Raw genomic sequence first — 20,680 nt, 5'->3', positions numbered from 1 at the left:
AAGCTGGTTACTCAACTGGTCTATCAGCCTGTCGCACGCTAATTTAAGGAGGATTCTAGATCCTCTCCACTTAGAATCATAGAATGCTTTGGGATGGAAGCAACCTTTAAAGGCCATCTAGTTCATCCCCCCTGCAGTTGGCAGGGACATCCACAACCAGATCAGGTTGCTCAGAGCCCCATCCAGCCTGGCCTTGAATGCTTTCAAGGATGGGGCATCTGCCACCTCTCTGGGCAACCCGTTCCAGTGTTTCACCACCCTCATTGTAAAAAATTTCTTCTTTATATCCAGTCTGAATCTACCCTCTTTTAGTTTAAAACCATTACCCCTTGTCCTATCGCTATTGGCCCTACTAAAAAGTCTGTCCCCATCTTTCTTATAAGCCCCCTTTAAGTATTGAAAGGCTGCAATAAGGTCACCTCGCAGCCTTCTCTTCTCCGGGCTGAACAGCCCCAGCTCTTTCAGCCTTTCCTCATAGGAGAGGTGTTCCATCACTTCAACCATCAAAGCAAGAAAGCTAGTGACAGCACAGCAATATTCCAGTAAAATTGTGACGGTAAGGTTAAACCTCAGTTATTTCAATATACTGCAGAAAAGCAATCCTATCTAGCCTGAAGCCAGGATCTCCTGTCTCCATGTCTGAAGAAAAGAAGCCAAAGGTAACAGCTCAGCCTGTGCGCAGGAGAGAACTAAAAAACAGCCTTTTTAAATGAGGACTCCTTCATTCTTGAGGTCACCCAAACTCCTCTGGCCAGATTTTCAGTTGTGTCACCAGTAACATCCATTTCCCTTGCAGTGATAAGGAGAATGTTAATTGATGATCTTTAATTATTTTTTATAAACTTATTTGGCAATGTACATATTTAATTTATAACATAAAGAATTTCTTTTTAAATAATAAAAGTTTGATTTTTAAAAAGTAGTCTTTTCAGAAAAAACGAGAATTTGCCTTAATGCCTTTAAAAAACAAGCTGCCTTTTTGTCACAAGCTCCTGAGAAGTACTGCAGAATAGAGAAAAAGGTCAAAAGGATGCAGAAAGGGAGTTAATGAGGTAAGCAGAGGATATCACACGCTTGTGTGTCAGCGTAACCTAGACCTTGCCTGAGGGATGGTCCTGCCAAGGCCCTTAGCCCGTGTGTCGGATTCACACGCAAAGGGTGACAGCAGCAGGGGGCCCGTCCCTGAGTGCCCATGCCCGCAACACACTTAACTTCTTGGCATCTCGGGTATCTGTGACTAAAGATCTAGTGATCTAGGAGCCACACAGGTTGGTAGGACTCTTTGCTCACGCTCCAGATGTCTTTTGACAGTGACCTGCAGTTAATATTCACAGTTCTACTTGGAACCATATATAAGTAGATTGTATTAAGATGCTCACATTAAAGCAAGAAAACATAACATACATAAAACAACTAGACTCCAAATCCCTCATGTCTCCCATTTTCTGAAGCAAGAAGATAGTTAGTCATTTGGTTGGAGACAGGCGTTTAAATAAAGGCTAAATTCCATAATGTCCTTTTAGTGGATCTTGATTTTTCCGAAGATACAGCTAGAGGTATTACCATATTCTTGTAAAAAGCCTCGGCTGGGGAAGCACTTCTATTAGTCGGTGCCACAGCCAAGGAAGTGAAGCTGCTGCGTCTCTGTGGGGAAGAAGGGAGCAATTCTTATGCATGATGTGTATCACCAAGGTCTAAGCTTTCAGTTACTGTTTAAAGCCAGCATCATAAATCCTAAAAGTCATTAATGTCAACACCAAAACAACATGACTGCCTAATCACAGAGTGATGAAAACTCCTCTGGTGAAGATAGCAGGCACCTCTTGCTCCTTACAAGGGTTTACATCAGCTCCTGAATGGTAAATGTAGCCTAGCTGTTGCTAATGACAAGGATCAAGATCTCTTTTTTGAAGAATGCCAACAGGACTTACTTACTCCTCAGTTTGAGGGAGTGAATTCAAATAGGACCAGTAGAGCTAAAGGATGGATATGGGGACACTGCATTGCATCTTGCTGTTCTGTTCACTGCCAACCACGGGTTCAGATCCCTCACCTGGGATGCTTTGGGAATACCCCTCTGAGGGAATTCCTTTGGATGGAGACTAATCTGCTTGCTGGAAAGGGTAGAAACCATGCAATAGTAATGAGAACCATCTTCTGGAACCAGGAATGGCATCTCCTGGAACCATCTTCTGGAACCACATAGAAAGGTTCAGTGGTGCCAGCACTGAATGGGAGCTCGTTTCACACCATACTTTGGGACGGGGTTGCTGATGAGTAGCAGCGCTGGTACAGCTGTTGCGTTGCCTTTCATTATTGCTGCATTCAGTATCTTGTCAGCTCCCAGCAGCAGCTAATAATATTTCCTTTAAAAAAAAACAATTCAAATTTTCCTTGCTAGATGCCAATGCACACTCCAAGTCATGTCATTGCTTAGAGCACTGATGCAATAACACTTCTTGATTGCTGAGTCTACCTGCATCAGAGTTAGCATCAATGCTCAAGGTACTTCTGCAAGAAAGCCTGACAGTAGCAGTTTCAGTGTCTTCTCTCTGCCTAAACAAAGAATATGATGCTTGCGTACTCACACTGGGAGTATGGCGAGACCCTTGTTTGGGATAATCTTTTCCACTAATTGGGTTTTGTAACTTCTTCAGGATGAGAAACAGCTTTCATAATCTGAATCTTGTGCCTTGATTTTTGAATACTGAAAAGTGGGGCTTGCTATTTTGTCTGGAAGACATACAGACACAAGGCATCATAAAAACACAGTGTACACAACAGTTTTTAATACCACTGCTGTAAGAGCCAGCCCTTTTCTTGTGGTGACTTTCAGGTTCATCATAATGACATTTAGCATACTGAACACCGGGGCACTTTATATCTGGAGGAATGCTCAAACCAGGTTGTGATCATTAGAAAATGAAGATTTGCTCAAAAAACCCCAAAACACTCCAGACTGATCTGGAACAAGTCTGAATCTGAAAGGCAGGCAGTAAGCTGGACACCGCTCAGGACCCATCTTCTTGCCCCAGAGGATGGGAGAAGTGGGAAGGCGTCGCAATTGCACTACTTCTCATGTCCAAACACTAAACACAAAGGCAGGTGAAACAGCATGGGCAGCCTGCTTTCATGCAAAATGAGCATGTAACCTGCTGCAGCAGGATCCACGCTGACTTGTACTCAAATGAGATGTTTAATTAAAGCAGGCTCTGCTTTAATTACACATAATTACCCTTTTGAGCCAGGCAGACACTTTCAGAGCTAGACTTAGATGCCAACGCTAACTGCAAACTTTCAAAGCCACATAAGTCGGTTTATTTCTGACCACAACTGCTTTCTGATTTGTAAGCTGCCAAACACACAGCACAAGCAAAATGGCCGAAATCTGTTTTCCTCTACCAAGGGACAACCCATATTTCACACTTTATGTTGACTCATAAAACAATGGAGATACTGAATGACATAAATAAGAAGGTGAAGAATAAGATGTACACCAGGAATTTGTGTTTAAAGCTTTTGCTTTGACTCTAAAAGCATTTTAAAATACTAGCTAAGCAACACCACACACCATGTATGCACATCAAAATTTTAGTGGAAAAATCACATTACAACAGTACAGCCATTGAAATCATTCATATATGCACATACACATCCTGGCAGCGCAGACATTCAAGCACTTGATTTGAAGACTTCTAATCTGAGAGGAAAAGGGGCTATCACCCCTGCTTCCTCTGCGTACAGCGTTCACAGTGTGAACGGCACCTAGTGCTGTACCTGCCAATAGTGCCCCTCAACTACAAGACAGCCAAGAGAGTTTCTGCATCTCATAAACAAGTTGATCATCCTTTGAGAGTTTTACAGACATTTGATACATTTGGTTTCCTATTTCCCTTGCTGATGCCGTTTTTTCTCCTCATTCCTCCCTTTTTCTCCAGCCATTGCCTCTGAAATCCTATTCTCTCCACACTCCTCGAAACCTTGTTTCAAGTTTCTAACTCCGGCAATGACATAATCCCATTGACAAACATGATGTTAGTTATCAACTCAAAGAAAACCGTATCCCTAGGAAATGTCTAACTTGCCTAATTTACCTAAGTCACAGGTGGACAACACTCAACCCTGATTCCTTCTTTCATCAGAAAAGAGAATTTCCAGGTCATGATGAGCATGAAGCTAACGGGGTAAATTTCTGTGAAGCACCCAAAACCAGCAACTTTTCCATCACCATTTTTCTCCCCACAATGAGCCCTAAGACCAACCCCAGAGGCTTCAAGCAGACTCCCAGCGTCAGTATCAGTCTGACTCTGGCAAAAGGTTGCGCAGGCTGAGGAAGTGTAAAGGCAAAAGACAGCATAGATCATCTGCTGCACCCCATTAAATGGCTGGCTTCCTTCAACAATTAGCTCCCTCGTGCTGCCCTCATTCAGGGCAGATGTAGAAGACAGTCCCTGAACCAGGTGCTTTGTGCAGGTTCAGCCTTCTAGGCCTCATCATTAAATCTGGCTCTGGGCACCCAAGGTGATCTTAATGTGGATTTTGGCCAAACTCAAGAAGCCCATCACACACACAGTTTTTCCAACAACCCTCCTCCTGTTTAAAGCCAGGAGACCCATCCAGTCTCTCAGAGACAAGCTTGCTCTCTGAGCCTCATTAATTAAGGGGAAGCCTCAGCCTTATGGCTAAAATGTTCTCACCAGCTTCACCGTTCTTGTACTGCATGATACCACTAAAACAAGCACATATGGTGCCCAGCTTCTACCTGGATGCCTCCTGGGCCAGAGGTTTTCTCTGATTTTCATCTGGTCCTCTTGGGAGAGGATTTGAACATTCACCACTTTCAACATTCCTGGTTAGCTTCCCTGTACAGGAATAATACCAGCAGATGTCCAACTTCATGAGTTTAAGTTTCTGCAGAATCCTTTGGCTTCTGCTAATCTAAGTACTCACCAAAACATTTCTTATCTCTATGCCATAGACACAGAAAGGCGATGGCCTGCTGGTGCCCCCTTTATAAATTGTTTTTATTATGTTATTCTCAGCTCTGCTGGGTGTGGCAAATATGCCCAGTTATCTGCAAACATTTACCACTATCTTAACTGACATCTTGTCAGAGCCTATTTCTCCTTTTCACAACTAACTCCAAATTTACTTGTGTGACAGCTTCAGAGAAGCCCTGATGACCTCACAAGCAGGCTGTCATAGGATGTAAGAAATTGGAGGCATTAAAAGACGCACTGTACTCTCTCCACTTCTGTTTAAGATCATGAACTACTAACAGTCTCCTAGCCTGTTATATTCCCTTAAAATTCTGGTAACTTAAGATATCCTTGGATAGTGCCTTTGCTGACAGGTTTTCTCATACAACGGCTGGGATGGATTGAAGGAGCTTGATTCAGTTCCATAGATATAGCTATTTAGTGACATTTGAGCTATCATAAGGGTATTCCAGAAACTTCTGGAAGTAGCAGAATATGACACAGGACCTATGGGAGACCCATGCCCTTCTGGATTGGCAGGTGGAGGCATGCAGGATATCTGTGGGCATTTTTATGTCAGTCTTCAGTTAACTGAATTGATTGTGAAGTCCCACTTTTCCATGGACAGCACTGTTCAAGACTGACAAGATTTTAAAACTTGAAGTTCTGAAAGGGACAATTTGCTCTTTGGTCACCCCCCCTGTGATGACTAAGCTAGTGTTTGAACCACATACTTTCATCATATGGAAGCCAATCACCAGCTCTAACCGCACTTCCCTCTCCATCACCTTTTGCCTTTTGGTTATCCTCTGGCCAAAGCCGCACACCAAGAGTGTCCTATCGTCCTGTTCCTTCTGGCTCCCCCAAGTCTAGGGCCCCTCCTGTTACAACTGGCAGGATGGTTTCTCTCACAGCCTGAAGGACCATAAGTCCAATAATTCCTTAGGGCAGAGGAAGGGTTTTAAGGTGCCATTTTGATGCTAAAAAAAGAATAAGAAGATCAGTCAGAACAAGCCACTGGATGGCTGGCTTACCAGCCATCCCCCCCTGGCTGCACAGGGGAGATGATTGGCTTGCCTTTCTTATTTATTTTCACAGTGAGATCACCCCTCACGTGGAAACTACCTTCCATTTGCAGCAGATGAAGTTCATTATCATTATAAAGTACTCTCCCCTGGATTACTGCAGCTCCAGGATATTTGCCTGACTGTGGAAAAACACTGAGGAGGATTCTCACTCCATAGCCAGAAAATTTGTTAATTAAGGAGGCTTTCCTGATCAAGTTCTGAATATCCCTCAGACATGGAGGCTCATATTAATGTCCATGTCAGGCACAGTCCAAGTTTCTTTCCAATGGTGGCTCAACCTGATGAATATTTGTAGGGAGCATCATTTTAAGCAAAACCTCCTGCAGTGACAGACACCTCCAGCATGGCTTTTTGTGCTTACTTACCATCATTTTACAGCCCTGGGCACTGCACTGGCTCAAGACCTTTCCTGTGATGCTAGCCATTCTAAATGAGCATGTTCTTCAATCGTACTTGAACATAATGCTCTGTAATGAGCAACACATCAGCAGATGCTTTAAAGAAACTGGAGGAGAAAGCCAGATGCTGCATCTGGAAGCAATGCTCTGCATGGGAGGCCAAGTAACACTCGTGCTGTGTTTGGAGGAGGAATGCTGCCTGGCAGGTAACGGGGCTTGGACAGACCAAGGGGCAGACGTCATCTGTGGCTCTGAGCACATCCCAAAACATCACAGCAAGCTTGTCCTTGCAAGCAACAGTTTTTTCACATGGTGAAATAGAAAGAGTGGTCAAAGATTTTATTAGTAGTGATAGCTTTATTACTCTTTTTATATAAAAACAAATGCCAGGAATACCAGTGAGGCATTTCGTATTCATAAATAATCTTTTTACCAGTTTCATAACATTAACAATCCAAGATTATACGGACACAAAGCACATTTCACAGAGTTACATCTTACGACTGTTCAGAAACTAAAGCTCAATATAGAAGTCAGCTGTGTGGCTGGTAAATAGGTCATCTGTTGGGAGCAGATGTGCTCTTTCATCTGCACAGCCTGCCAGTTGGCTTTGACCTATAATGCCCTAAACGTCCTACTCTGCCTATCTAAGGCAGAGTGTGGAGATACAAAGGGGCTAGGAATCCTTGACTGATTATTCTCCAAAGGTCTCCTTAAGCTGGAAGTCAATTCCCACCCTTTTACTTTAAATAATCCTGTTGTGTTTGCTTCTAGTCCACACAAGGCTGATCTGTTCTTCCAAACTTGGAAAAGGGAAGGCAGCAAGGGGATCTGGCTAATTATAATTTGAAAATCATTTGGTTTTGCCTGTGGTATTGGCTTCTAGACCAAATAATTTTTTTTTTTTTTTTTGAGGTTAAGACTCTTTGTTTAGCAGTTTAAATTTATCACAAAGTAGTTAGTGCCAAGGATTAGCAGAAAGGTGCCTTTATGTGTGTTCTTAAATATAAAAAATCAACCCCCCCCCACGGCATTTGTTTAAGAGAAAGAATGACAAACAGACATCCTGTTCAGCTGAAGTTTGTAGTAACATAATTTAGGATCTCAGAGCCAGACATACCTGGTTTCAATGTAGAAACACATTTAAAACTAAGGAAGATATGATTCCCTCAATTCTGTAGGACTTATTCTTAAGCCTTAATAAGCTCCACAAGTGTTAATTCTTGCATTTATATCTCCCTGCTGTTTAGGATACAGGAAAAGTAAGAGAAAGAAAGAAAAATTTGTTCAGGGAGACTCAGCATCCTCTCACCTCCTTCCACTTTAACCCTTATTTGCTTACAACATTAAGGCTAGCAGAAAATGCCTAGGACTTTAGAAGAGGTGGAACATCCTTCTTCAATTTCTAAAGCAACCAAGGAATGATCAGTAATGGCCTTAGGCAACGCAGTTAAAAAGAGCAGTGATGCCTAATTTACAGATACACAGCGCAGTGCAGTTACACCTCTATAGAAAAATAAAAAGTCAAGCACACAGTCCTTACAGGATCACTGCAAAGCCCTTCTCAACTAGCTGATGTGACAAAAAAGACTCACATTTGCCCTTTCCAAGCATTAGCGGATAAAGGATGACTGACTTTTAATGCCTGCACAAAACCAGGAGCCTGTCATTTCTCCTTTAGCGCATGCAAGACTGTTTATTGTTTTGCACCCACATTAAGGGTTTCTTACTTCACACATTCTGCAAACATTTCAACTAAAGCAGGCAAAAGGAGGGAAGTGTTTATTCCTGCATACATTAATCAAAAGGGGATAAACAGAAATTACTGAAGCTTCTGAAAACAAACCCCAAACCAAACCAAAAACATATATCTGCTTTTTGGGTAGAAAACTACAGTTACCTTCAAACACAAGGACGATTTATGCAGAAATGCATCTAGTAAGCCACTCCTGCTGTCCTAAAGACGTGTCTGGTAAACAGCAGGATGGACATATGTAAACTAAAGTCAAATATCTGCTTACGTATCTTCTTCATCACATTCTTACAACTGTTTAAGTTTTACCACATTTTAGTTGCAGCACTGAAGGAAGTGCGAGGAGCGTTGGCAAAGCATAACTGGAACCTTAATGTATTTATGAAAGTATATAAATTAATTAGTATGCTCCAAAACACTTACTGCACAGTGATAGCTCTCTGAATTCTCTATTTAAAGGGAAATACAGCAACTGCATGCATACATCCATAAGCATCCCTATGTATATCACACATCGACACAAACAGCTTTTATACAACAAAGTGCAATGTGACAGTAGGACATGGCCATTTGCTACCAGCTCAAATATCACTTTGCATTCTTATTTGTACAGAAGTTTCAGCTCTTAGGCATAAGCCTCTATTGTTTTTCACTCTAACTGGAGGTGTATAACCTAAAGCAGAATGGGAATATTGCATTTAAAAAAAAGACAGAATTTTATGTCCAACTGGCAAGAACTCTAAATGACAACAAATGTGCAAAGCATCCAGTATCAGGTTCAGCTCCACTGTTCATACTTAGTTCTCCAGAAAGGAAAAAAAGTCAAGGGTCTGGCTACAGGACAAATTCCATATGAAATGAGTTTAAACAGGATGAGATCACTTCATTCTCCCCTTTATTGGCTGGTGACCTTACCGTCAGCAGAGAAGCTGAAAGACACAGAACTCAGGTAAGCACCAAAAATCTTACCTCTTCCTGCAGCTGGACGTCATCAGGTTTGTTTTCAGCAAATGAAGATTTCCTGGTCTGTCCTCGCCTGTGGCCAAACTTGCATTTGTTCCTCAGGACTTGCTCATCATCTTCAATGGGTCTCCGCACATATTTGAAACGATCTTTAAGGGCCCGTTTCCATAGCAACTGCATGGGGGGAAAAAAAAAAAAAATCTCTCATTACCAGCATCTTTCAAGAATTTGCCCCATTCCTAAAGCAGGTCACTTTGTTTTATCTAACTCTACTTTATAAAAAAAGCATTTGCCACTAAGCAGAAAAAGACTCCTAGGGTGGGATCAACATACTGGTGGCTTCAGGACTGAAGGAAGCACAAGTACCTGTGGTATATGACTCTGGCAACTAAACAGCAGGGCTACTGGCACTGGTGTGGTTCATTAAGGATGGCAGTAATTGAACCTAAAGGTTGGATTTATCAATTATAACCAGGGCTGTCAGTGAAACCACAGTTTGTTTTCCTTTTCTCAGCTCTACTTTTGGATGCTCCATTGACGTCATCAGGTCATGAAACTACACGGTGAATCAGATCAGCTCTCTGATGCCACAGAAAACGAATAGTGTTTTTCTTGAGGGGATTGTTTTTCCCCTGCCTCTGACCAGTTGTGCAATTGTATGATTATTATATCTAACACAAGGGAGCAGGAAAGTCACAGTGGGATGCTCCCTTTTGTGGGAAGCCTACAGTTACACTGGATCAAGTGTATTATTAAATTGAACTCAAAATTGCTGCATTAAAAAGGGCATTTAAGTAGGTCCTAGCATTTGTGAGACTCCTCAAGGCATGTAAACTGCAACTTAAAGGCAGTTCTGCATTGCAAGTGGATGCAGTCCTTGTTTAATGGAGCCACTCATCACTCCCTGGCAGCCAAACTTCCTCATGCATCCTTATGGACACACGGCTGTTTACCTGCAGGTCCCAACTGGGTATTGCATGGTGGGACCCAGCCGTGCTAACTACCGAGTTGCGGGGAAGCAATTACTAAGCCAAGGCTGCTCAACATGTCTGCAGGCAAACCCTGCAGTTGTGAATGTTGAAAATGTTTTGTCAGATCCTCAAAAGCAACTGCTTATTTCAGTCATTGAGGTCAGTCAGAGGGAACAAAAATTAGTCAGAAAAATGACTATAAATGACAGGACGTGGCAAGAGAGATTCAAATAGCTGTTACTTCATTTTCTAAAACTGACTCCAATACTATACTGACTTAATACTATACTCAAGCCTGTACTCACTGACATACTATAACACAATATAAACAGAAGTATGATTACCCCAGATTTCTTACCAAAATTATGTCCTTTATTAGTCGAGGTCATATGACTTTAAGGGTTAACTTTAGTGTAAACCAGAATTCAGTAAAAGTAGACTAAGTAGTACAGTATCTTTCCTTGCAGCAAGTCTGACATGCCTGCCTTTCTCACCCACGGGATACGGATGGGGGGTCCCTTAAAAGATGGTAGTGAAGGCAGCGTGACCTTGCCTTTCTCCTGCTGAACATACTGCTCCCACCTGCCTAGGGTACTAGCTGACTTACAGGTCCTCAGTCCTAAAAGCAAGACCTCCATGAATGGTGAAAAACGAGAGCCGAAGAGCTACGATAGTACAGCCCCTGCAGCCTCTACTTCAGCTCTTCTTGGGCTGGCCTGGGCCAGCCAGGGCAGGCGTGCCCTTCCCGGGGGGACACCTGCTGCCACCCACCTACGGGCTCTTGCAGAAGTATGCTCTCACTGCCAGTCACCCGTGAACATCCAAGCACTGGAAAGAAAACAAACCCATCCGCATTTCTAGTATGTAAACTTCAGACTTAGGATTCTGCCAGAACAGGAGTCACGTCGTCACCAACTTAAACGTAACAACTGCTCACCCAGCCTTCTCGCAAGGCGTATTTACAGCCTCAATTTGAGTACTACACCACAGCACTCTTTTCAAAAGCAGTAAGGTGACCACATGCGTTGAAAATCCCATTTGCTATCCACCTGAACCATTAAGGTTCCTAAATACATTTACAGTTCTGGCCCTATGCATTTTGATGCAAATATCCCAACGTTATATGCCCAGCAAATTTTATTGGGAACATTGTTATTTTAAGGCTGTTAAGAAACAAACAAACAGAAATCTTAGCTTAACGCTTCTCTAAAGTGCTCAACAGATGTTAAAATATTTTAAAACACGATCATCCCAGAATATATTAGCAGCTGACAATTTAAGTATTCCCTTAATTGAGTTTTGTGCAGTTTCTTTCTTTTGAAAACCTTTGTTTGGCTAGAAGACATTTTCGCTTATTCTTCCACATGAAAGAACATGCTGACACCTATACAGAGCTTTAAATATCCCTCAAAGTTCAAAACATTCAGCTGTTTCATCCTCCTTTCCTCAGATAAATTAAGAGTTTTAGCTAAATCTATTTCTGTAATAGGATTCTCATAAGCTTAGCCAAGTCCCTTCTCACATACCTATTTCATGAATGAGACTGTGAACACATACATTTATGTGGTTTCCTAGTGGGTAATGCATCTTCTAAAAAGGTTGCTTTCATTATCATTTTTGAGCTGATAACTTTATTTTCTATTAATTCCACCCCCCACCCCCACCCCCCCAAAAAAAAAAAAAAAAGCCCAAACCACCCCAGGAAGGTTTACAATGCTTGTAAGGGAGCAGGATTAGTCTGTGTCTATCTGACATAGGAGGGAAAGGATTACACGCAGATTAAAAGCAGTAATTTACTAGCGAATAATCATTTTGTGTGCAGCGGTTACATAAATCAGGCATGTCAGCACTGTGATCCCGGGTTTCACCAGCATCGCGGCACCGCTCGGCAGCCGCTTACGCAATGCCCACTGGCAAGCGGTGCGGATGAAGCAGCCCTCTCTTTTCCTTCCTCATGTACGGTTGTCTTGAAATCATACAATTTTCAGTTGTTGGCTGAAATGAAATAAGGGCAGTGACTCCTTCCAAATGGTAGGTTGTAACCCTTGTAAAAGGAATAAATACAAATAGAATAGTATCTTGCAAGTTGTCAAGAAACAGTGTCATGCCAATTTTCTTTTGACTGCTGCAACTACGACCTTGGCTTTTTCTATATAACCGATTTGTCTGCAACTACTTACAAATGTTGCATTGGTTACATTATAGATCGGAAATCTAAGAATCTATTTCATGATTAAATGGAGATTAATTTTTTAAAATGTTGTATGTGTTACTTTAGGATAACATCGTTCTTTAAGTAGAAGAAAACATCATGGGAAAAATTCTTTAGGTAAACAGCTTAAATCCCTTCTTTCCAAAAACTCATCTTGGAACAGGGCGGGGAAATTAATTTCCTTCCAAGTGCTCCACAGACCTCTTAAATGAGTCTTGCTTTTAGTATAAAATACATCATTTTTTAATTATTATTTAGGATTTCAGGTAATTCTTCCGTAATTCTTCCTTAATTCTTGCTTCTGCGGTGATCTAGCAAATAACCTTCTTTTTATATTCATAGTATATAAGTAGCTTATTCATAACCTTATTTTTAAACTTATGCATTTAGGATCATTATCATCATTTAGACTATATTCCGTCAGATACCCTTGTCGAAGGCCAATGGCATAGAAGCATATTTTTCTTTACTGCAAAATTAAATAGGAAAACTTTTAACCAAGAAAATAGAATTATGGATAATCTACTAATAAATCTTGAAACACTAAACCTTTAATGACCTCTCATTGTAACAGTATGATTGAAAATATTAGACTACATTTCTACATAATGCACACATTGTTTAAATTACTTGTTTAAAACAGTTTGCAGTTGTAAATAAAAATTGTTCAGTATTTAAAAAAAAAATTAAAACAAACAAAAAAAAACCACCAAAAATGGAATGTTCAAAGTTTTGCAAGTAAATTTTTTCCTGTCATGAGCACACAGGTGTGAATTTAGACACTCTTACGTTTGTATTTTTGATGTTCCTCTATGTTTCCCAGCAGATCTTTCCCCTTTCCAATTTTCCAAGCCACTTCATGTCCATGAAAATGTTGCAACAAAAGTGCTGACATTTCCAATTCGCAGTTTCTCCAAGTTTTTCATTACATCAAGTTCTTTACATTCTGATTTTCTGTTCTTGGTGAGAAGAAAAAGCTAATTGTGGAATGCCAAGATCTCTCACAGGATGAGCTTTCCCTTTGCTCAGCCAGGAGGCCCCAGGGGCTGCCCCTGCCCGCCCTCGCCAGGCACAGGCGTCTCTACTGGCTGTGGAAGAACCCAGAAGAGTTTCCACCGCATCCTTCCTGCAGCCAAGACACATCCATTTCTGGTGAAGGGCTCCAAACCATTAGACTCGTGAATTAAAAAACAAAAAACAAACAAACAAACAAACCAAACCAAACCAAAACAAAAAATCAAACCACTGGTGGACCTTATCAGAATATCACAGTAAGAACTTCTGCAGACCCCAGCAGACGCTGTGGCTGCTCCTCCGCCCCAAAGGGGCAGCAATTGCTTCCCTTTTAAGCATGAATGTAGACTTTATCTGAACCTAGGAACCAAGACATAGCACAGCAATAAATAAGGAGTGACAAATTAATGTCATTAACAATACAGGGGATAGAGCATTTTGTGCGGCAGAAAGGAAAATATCCAATGGAAATATCCAATGGCAGAAGCGAGCTCCAGCACGCCAGAGGGAACGCAAGACTAATTACTCCAAACTATGTTCAGCCCTTTTGTTTTTTGAAATGCATGCAACTATTTCTTTTTCCTGGAACTTTGACAAGAAATTAAAAGTCCAAATACTTGAAAACATGTTTGATGGCATTCTAAATAAACTCAAATAACTTTAGTAATCTAATAGTCCTGCAAACCGTTATTCTCAGAGGCCTGCCCAGCTGAATTGCTATGTTTGGTGTGTCCCTTTCTCCAGCCTCACAGGACACCAAAAGGAGGGCGTCACCTATCAGGCACAGACATCTGTGCAGAGCTGGTCACCCGAGGCTCCCTTTGGAGTCTGCAGAAAGAAGAAAGAACTTCCACAGTGCTATTCCTCTCTATGTAGACACCACATACATATATGGACTGCATCTCCAGAAGTTTATATATATGTTATTTAATAACTAATGTAACTAGCATTTTTGCTTAAAATACTACTCTCATTTTACAGTTTTCCTTTTCTAGATTTAGCTATCAGTCCCCAAATAAAGAGCTTCCTGCTTTACCTCTGAATTATTTTATTGATGATCGTTTTCTTAAATACTTTCAATGTATTAATTAAATAAATATATACAAAATATTTATATATTTATATATTATATATTAGTTATTATATATTATTTTAATTTTTATAAATAATATGTTCAATTATAATAATATATAATGAGTATATTATGATATATTTATAATATAAATATATTTATATTATAAATTTATTTATATATAATAAATTAAATACTTTCAATGTATTAAAAAATTGTAATAATAACTGTCTAACAATTATAGATAAACAAGTTCAAGGTATTCAAAACCTCTCAGTAAGTAATATTTTACATCTCACAAGACCTGTGATTCAATACTGTTATCAGGAACGGCAAGCAGCAATTCTTAGAGTCTCATGCTAGCCTGAGGCAATTTTAAAAGAAAAACCTACAAAAACTTCACCTTTTTGAGATGCTGAAGACACTTTTTCTGAGAAAAGATGAAAGAATGGTGGTTAGCCATTTTTTTTTGTTGTTCATTTGTTTCTTAAATGTATATGAATTCAGTTTTACTACAAGCCTCATGCTATGTGGCTGTGCATATGTTGTACTGTTTCTCTTAAGCCCTTGCTGTTTTCACAGACAACTATCTCAGATCAAGAAAAAAGAAGTATTTATAGCCTTTACGACTGTGAAGGAAGAACAGAATGTCTAACAGGAGGGCCAATAAAAATAGTAATTCATCCTTGCCCCCTCCTCCAAACTTAAGTATACAGACATACACCTTTAGTGCATTTTTTCCTGCCTCAAGCAATGGAGAGGGGCTGGCTCAGAAGCATTAGACTAGCAATATTGCAAACTGCTAATTCGAGCTTCCTCAGTTACTTATCGTGGTTTCTTGCAGATATGCTTTCTAGTAAGCATGAGAGAAATACCAAAAGATAAAGAACAACTCTGAAGTCTCTGCCCCACCACACAAGTTCTGCCAGCACCAGTTTTGGGATCGATCAGGGAAGCGATGAGCCATTTCCCAAAGAACGGAGTTATAAATTGTTTCACTCAGTGTACACTCCTGCTGCAATGAAAGCCCTTTGAAAACCTAGCTTAAGAACCTCTGTTTAAAAACAGTTTTTAAAAGTTAAAGGCTGTAAAAAGGTCTTTGGACCCCCCTGGAACGTCATTCCAGCTCCCCTTCACAAAGGGAGCCAGATGAAGCTGTAGCATTACCCAGGACCCTGGCCGGGGACCCCCACTGTGGTATTCAGAGAGGAATCCTGACTGAAAATAAGGGTAGACCTAGCTCTCTGATCCTTCTGCTCCCTCTCTTTTTTCTTAGATGTGTTTGTTTTCTTTAGTCCCTTCCCTCATACAATGCCTGGGCTCAGGGGACAACTAGAATAGCCACCCCTTAATCCTCACTTTCTTTTTTTTTTTTATTCTCAAAATTATTTTGCTTTCTGCAGTAACTGTACACGAGATATATATTTATATACGTTTAAAGCTAACAATCCCCACTGAGCCTCACAAGCTTTTACAAGATGCTATAAAAGTATCACATGGCAAAGCAATGATGTGAACTCAAAAGGTGAACACTGTCCCCTGAGACCACAGATATGTATTCTGGGTCACAAGACTGAAAAAATGTAGTTCAAATTTAAGTCATCTCCTTCCACTGCTTTCTATTACGTCCCCACTGAGATCCCAACCAGTGTTTTTAAATTTTTTTTTTTTTTAATTAGGCCTAGATTCCTGACATACCTAAACCAGTAATAGTACTACATTTTGTAGCCAGATATCTAACACACAAGTGATTATAATGCATTGCAAGAGCATCAGTCATATGTTAGTCCTCATACAGTTTTCTAAAGGCTTGGCTTCTTTGTTTTTTAAAAACAAAAATAATTCACATTTACTTAAATTTATCCTTTGGGGGAAATCAATCCAGAAGGAAACCATACCCAACAAGCAACCAGGGACTTCACGTATAGGTCCGCATGATCTCACAGTGGCTTTGAGGAATGGCCATGACTGGATTAATCTTTAATTAATGTATTGAAATAAGAATGCGATTTGCCAAACATGTCAAAGTGAAGCTTACAGCTCTGAACACAGTCAGTATATAAGAAATTGATATTGATTTCCTCTGAACTAGGTTATTTTCTTGTGATCGATTATGTGGGGAAAGAAAAAAAATAATTATTTCCATATTTTTCGATTTTACAATACTTACAAAGCCATTCCCATCTTCATCGAGGAATGGGTATGCCTGCAGTAGAGCATTGACAACAATGTTATATTGCTGACTGTTTGGGTACCTGTGCAAACAAAATGGAGATGTAAAAGAAATAGTTGGTATTCTAGACAGTATTAGACACTGTCTGGAGTCTATACTGATATACATTAAACTGACTATTTCTGAGACTATTGATTCCCTCCAAATAGCAAAGGGAACAGCTTTAAGGTTTGCATGAAATCCTCCTGTTTGACTTCACCAGATTTCAGGCTCTTAGCCTTCTCTATTTAAGCAAGCATATTAAAGAGAATGGCTTTACATCCATTTGAAAATTTACTTCTGCAGCCAACAGGTAATACCCCCAAGTAGATCTAATGATGTTTACTCACAGTGATCCTTCTAGATATTTTGTCATGTCTGCTTGCAAAACTTCGATAATCCTTATTCTCATACTGTGATCAGGGCATTTTTTTTCTGCTAATATGCACTTGACATCGTAAGGGAAGTCTGGCAAAGCATAAGAACTTGTCCACTGTAACGTCTTGTATCTTGCAATAAATGATTTCAGATTTTTTCTGTGAAAGAAAAGATTATATCATCATGATCATGTCCTTCTTCTATGGGAATGCAGGCAAGAAGGAAAGAAAAATATAAGTAAAAACTCAACACAAAACAAAGTTATTGCTATAGAAATTCCAGGCTTGCTCTCTTGGTTTCTACATAAAGAACACCTACAAAAGCTGCAGTCAAAACATATGGGGTTAAAACCAGATGTCAGATGTGAAATGTTTTAGTCAGCAGACGCTAGAAGGTGGTCACTAACTGAAAGCAGAAGGCAGAGAGCAGGAAGTCACCGGGGACTTGCTACTGTTGCAAAATAACTTTATCTGTCATTATTTATAATGTGTTTCCTACCAGTTCTGCTAACTTGCTAGTGAGAGTAAGCAAACAGCTTGATTGAATAAAACACTACACAGGACATTAGCTGAGACTATCCTCCCAAAGGGGAAGGCATGGAAGGGATGGAGGCAGTTATCCACAGGGACGCGGGCAGGTATCAGCACAATGGCTGGAAACAAAGCAGACACAGCCTGTAAGCACCTGCAGCTCCCCTCCCAAGACCATCCGCACTATTTACAAGTGTCACACCCCCGCTGCCTTCGGCTGGGGCTGCACGGCTAGAAGGCGCGTCCCCTGGGTGGTGGATAGGGGATCCCTCTCTGGAGGGTGCACCGGATAAAATTGAAGAAGGTGCCGCGAACCAACGCAGCCTAAGGGAAGGCCACCCTGACAGAAAAACCACTGGCCCTCCAAGTCATGGGGGTTGGGCAGGAGGCCAACTACCTCCTCCCGGAAAAAAAAAAAAAAAAAAAAAAAAGTTGCAGAAACGACGAGCATCAACTCGGAGATGGAGAAAATCAGTAATGAAGTGAGGAGGAGGAGATGGAACTGGATCGGTCATGTCTTGAGGAAAAAACCAACAGAAGACTGTGCTGTGGCCCTTGGGACTCCAGAGCACGCAGCCGCAGACCGATCGAAGTGGAAGAACGATGTTCGTGCCTTGTGTGCCTCCTGGCACTGAGAGAATTCAGATCAGATCAGACACCCCAGCTGGGGTGAACCTGAGGCAGGATATCACCACTGGCTACCCAAGTGCTTCCCGCCTCCAGAGAGCCTGCCAAACCCTAATTCTGAAGGAATACAGGGAAAAGTAGAGACAAATTCAGCTGGAAGTCAAGCAAGAGTCATCTAAAAGGTGGAGTGGTTCTGGCAGCCTTAGACAGCTTCTCAGTCCTAATAGTCCAGACCCAATAAAGAAATTTCAAATGAGAGGTGCTAAAGAAACTAAAGAGTCCTGTTACGTATGTGGTATCACAGCAATTTATATTTGCTTTAATTTAAATTGCAGAGAGCAATTTGGAAACAACTACCAGACTTTAAAAAGAATTTTTAAAATAAAATGCTGTCATTATAGATGACAAATGTAGATGCTTACATGATATAAATATACAGATATCTATATCTGAATTAATCATCTGCACCCCTTTATATTCACTGAGGAGAGATAAACACCACTGAAGGATGACAGAACAACAAGATGACATCTAAATCAGAGCAGATGTTCTCTCTCATCTATTTCTCTCCACTGATTATGAAGGAAATTAAGATAGTTACCACAGTTGTTGAAATCTACACTGTATGTGTCTCACATTAGGAACCCTCCACTTGGTAGGTGAAAGCTCCCACGCAAAGATGTGTGGCTGGACTAGGCATGCTTTTGTGTCCCTTCCAAGCTGCGCTAGATTTTGAGCCTATGAAAGTTACGGAGGGAAATTCTGCTAGACTTCAGTCAAAGTACACAAGTTTTCACTCCTAAAGGTCTCTATGGTAGTCTATAAACAAGAGCTAGGTATATAAATAAGAGTTGTGAAGAGTTTTAGCAAGGTCTTCATTGGGAGGTTTTGCTATCCAGCCTCTTTCAGGTAAGGACATAAAAAAAACAAAAAACAAAAAACAAAAACAAAACACCAAACATGGTAGCCAATATCTTTAGGCTGGCAAAATCAACTGCAATACCGATAGATAAGCATTTGCAATAGCTTAGTTTACACCATTTGAAAGATTACTATATATATCTGGGAGGCAGATTATTTTGGGCCCCTATAGCCATAGCTATAGCCTCAATACCTTCTTGAGTAGATTAGCCTGTAATTCTCAACCTTGTTGACCTGGTTATGCTGCCACACCACCTTGGCATTTTTAATATAAGTTGGTAGCTTGCAGGTTGATAAAAGCTCTACAGCCATGATATAACTTTACTAACCCTAGCACTACCGCAAACTGTGATGCGGTGCTGAAAAAAAAGAAATAATTTGGGTACTGTCATCTGATCCTCATATTTATATTAACAGCAGTAGCAGTACTCACAGCACTACTGTTATCCCATGCAAAACAGGTACAAAATGGCCAAGGCTGCTGTGTCTCCAAGCTCACCGGATTTTATGGGACACGGATGGTTAACGGTAGATGCAAATTGTAGCGAACTTCTACGAGTACTTTGTAGTCTCAAAAGAAGGAAAAGCTGCGTGAGAAGTGACAAACGTATCCACACAGACATATTCATGTCCTCTTTTGGTGATAAATTAGTACACAAATGGGAAAATAGAACCAAACCCAGATTCTGAAATCACTTGGAAATCCCTCCTATGCAAATAAAGTGCAGATGTTCGCTGTATCATCAATGAGGAGCTCTGCAGCCTATGAGTTTGAACCCTGTACTTCCACCAACTTGACTGATGAAAGTGATGTAGCAGACAGGCTGCAAGTTACTACACACTGTTTTTAACATGCTATCCTTAAACTAGCTCAAAAACGTACAAAAGTTTAAAACATACAGTAATTTGTAGCTGAGCAGCACTGAAATTCCTGTTGTTGCTAAAGCAGTGAAGCTGAATTGCCATTTCAAAAAGTGGAACAGATTAGCAGGTTCAGTTCAGGCAAACTGAACTCTACTCAGTTACTTGAAGAAAATAAAATTTTCTTGGAGTTGGGATGGCAGATAGCCAGGGAGGCATGGTAACTCTCCCCTCCACCAGTCCCTTCACATTTGCCAGTACAACAAAAATACTCCAAATTCCATTTCTCTTCAGCCTTACCCAACACAGAAAATACTTCCTTGCTGTCCAAACAAGACCCAAAAATTGCTTTAGTCTCCACAGTGCATGATTAATATTTTACTAGCTTTTGCTGAAATCATTGCTGTTGGGCAGTCAGGTTAAATATGTGCAGTAATATTTTATAATGAAATACAAGTTTGTTTGAAAAGAGATACAACTCCACACTAAACTTTATCCCTAGAAATGCTCACATGCAAACTTGTTTCAGTAAAGGAACAGTTCAGTTAAACTGCGTGCGCACTGAGATTTATGCATGTAGCCAAGACCTTCCTTGATTGAACAGCATTACAGCTAGAGATTTAGGTACAAACATACATAGCCTGTTTCTAACCATCCCTCTCTGGTCTTCTAGCTAACCTGAGACAGAGATAAGATCAAGA

The 20,680-nt window shown here is 40.7% G+C and overlaps 1 protein-coding gene across 1 annotated transcript in view; it reads right to left on the bottom strand.

The window, feature by feature from the left end:
* Positions 1–20,680, bottom strand: part of SAMD3 (sterile alpha motif domain containing 3) — a gene marked incomplete at both ends in the record, with an annotated part of 41,504 nt that overhangs the window by 8,247 nt on the left and 12,577 nt on the right. Inside the window, 3 exons of the mRNA XM_082305471.1 lie at positions 9,188–9,355; positions 16,621–16,705; positions 17,013–17,198. Coding sequence (XP_082161597.1) covers positions 9,188–9,355; positions 16,621–16,705; positions 17,013–17,198 — 439 coding nt within the window. The remainder of the gene's footprint in view (positions 1–9,187; positions 9,356–16,620; positions 16,706–17,012; positions 17,199–20,680) is intronic.

This window comes from Platalea leucorodia, assembly GCF_965183815.1.
Source record: "Platalea leucorodia genome assembly, chromosome: 3".
NCBI lineage: Eukaryota > Metazoa > Chordata > Aves > Pelecaniformes > Threskiornithidae > Platalea > Platalea leucorodia.
This window is presented reverse-complemented; position numbering and strand designations above follow the sequence as displayed.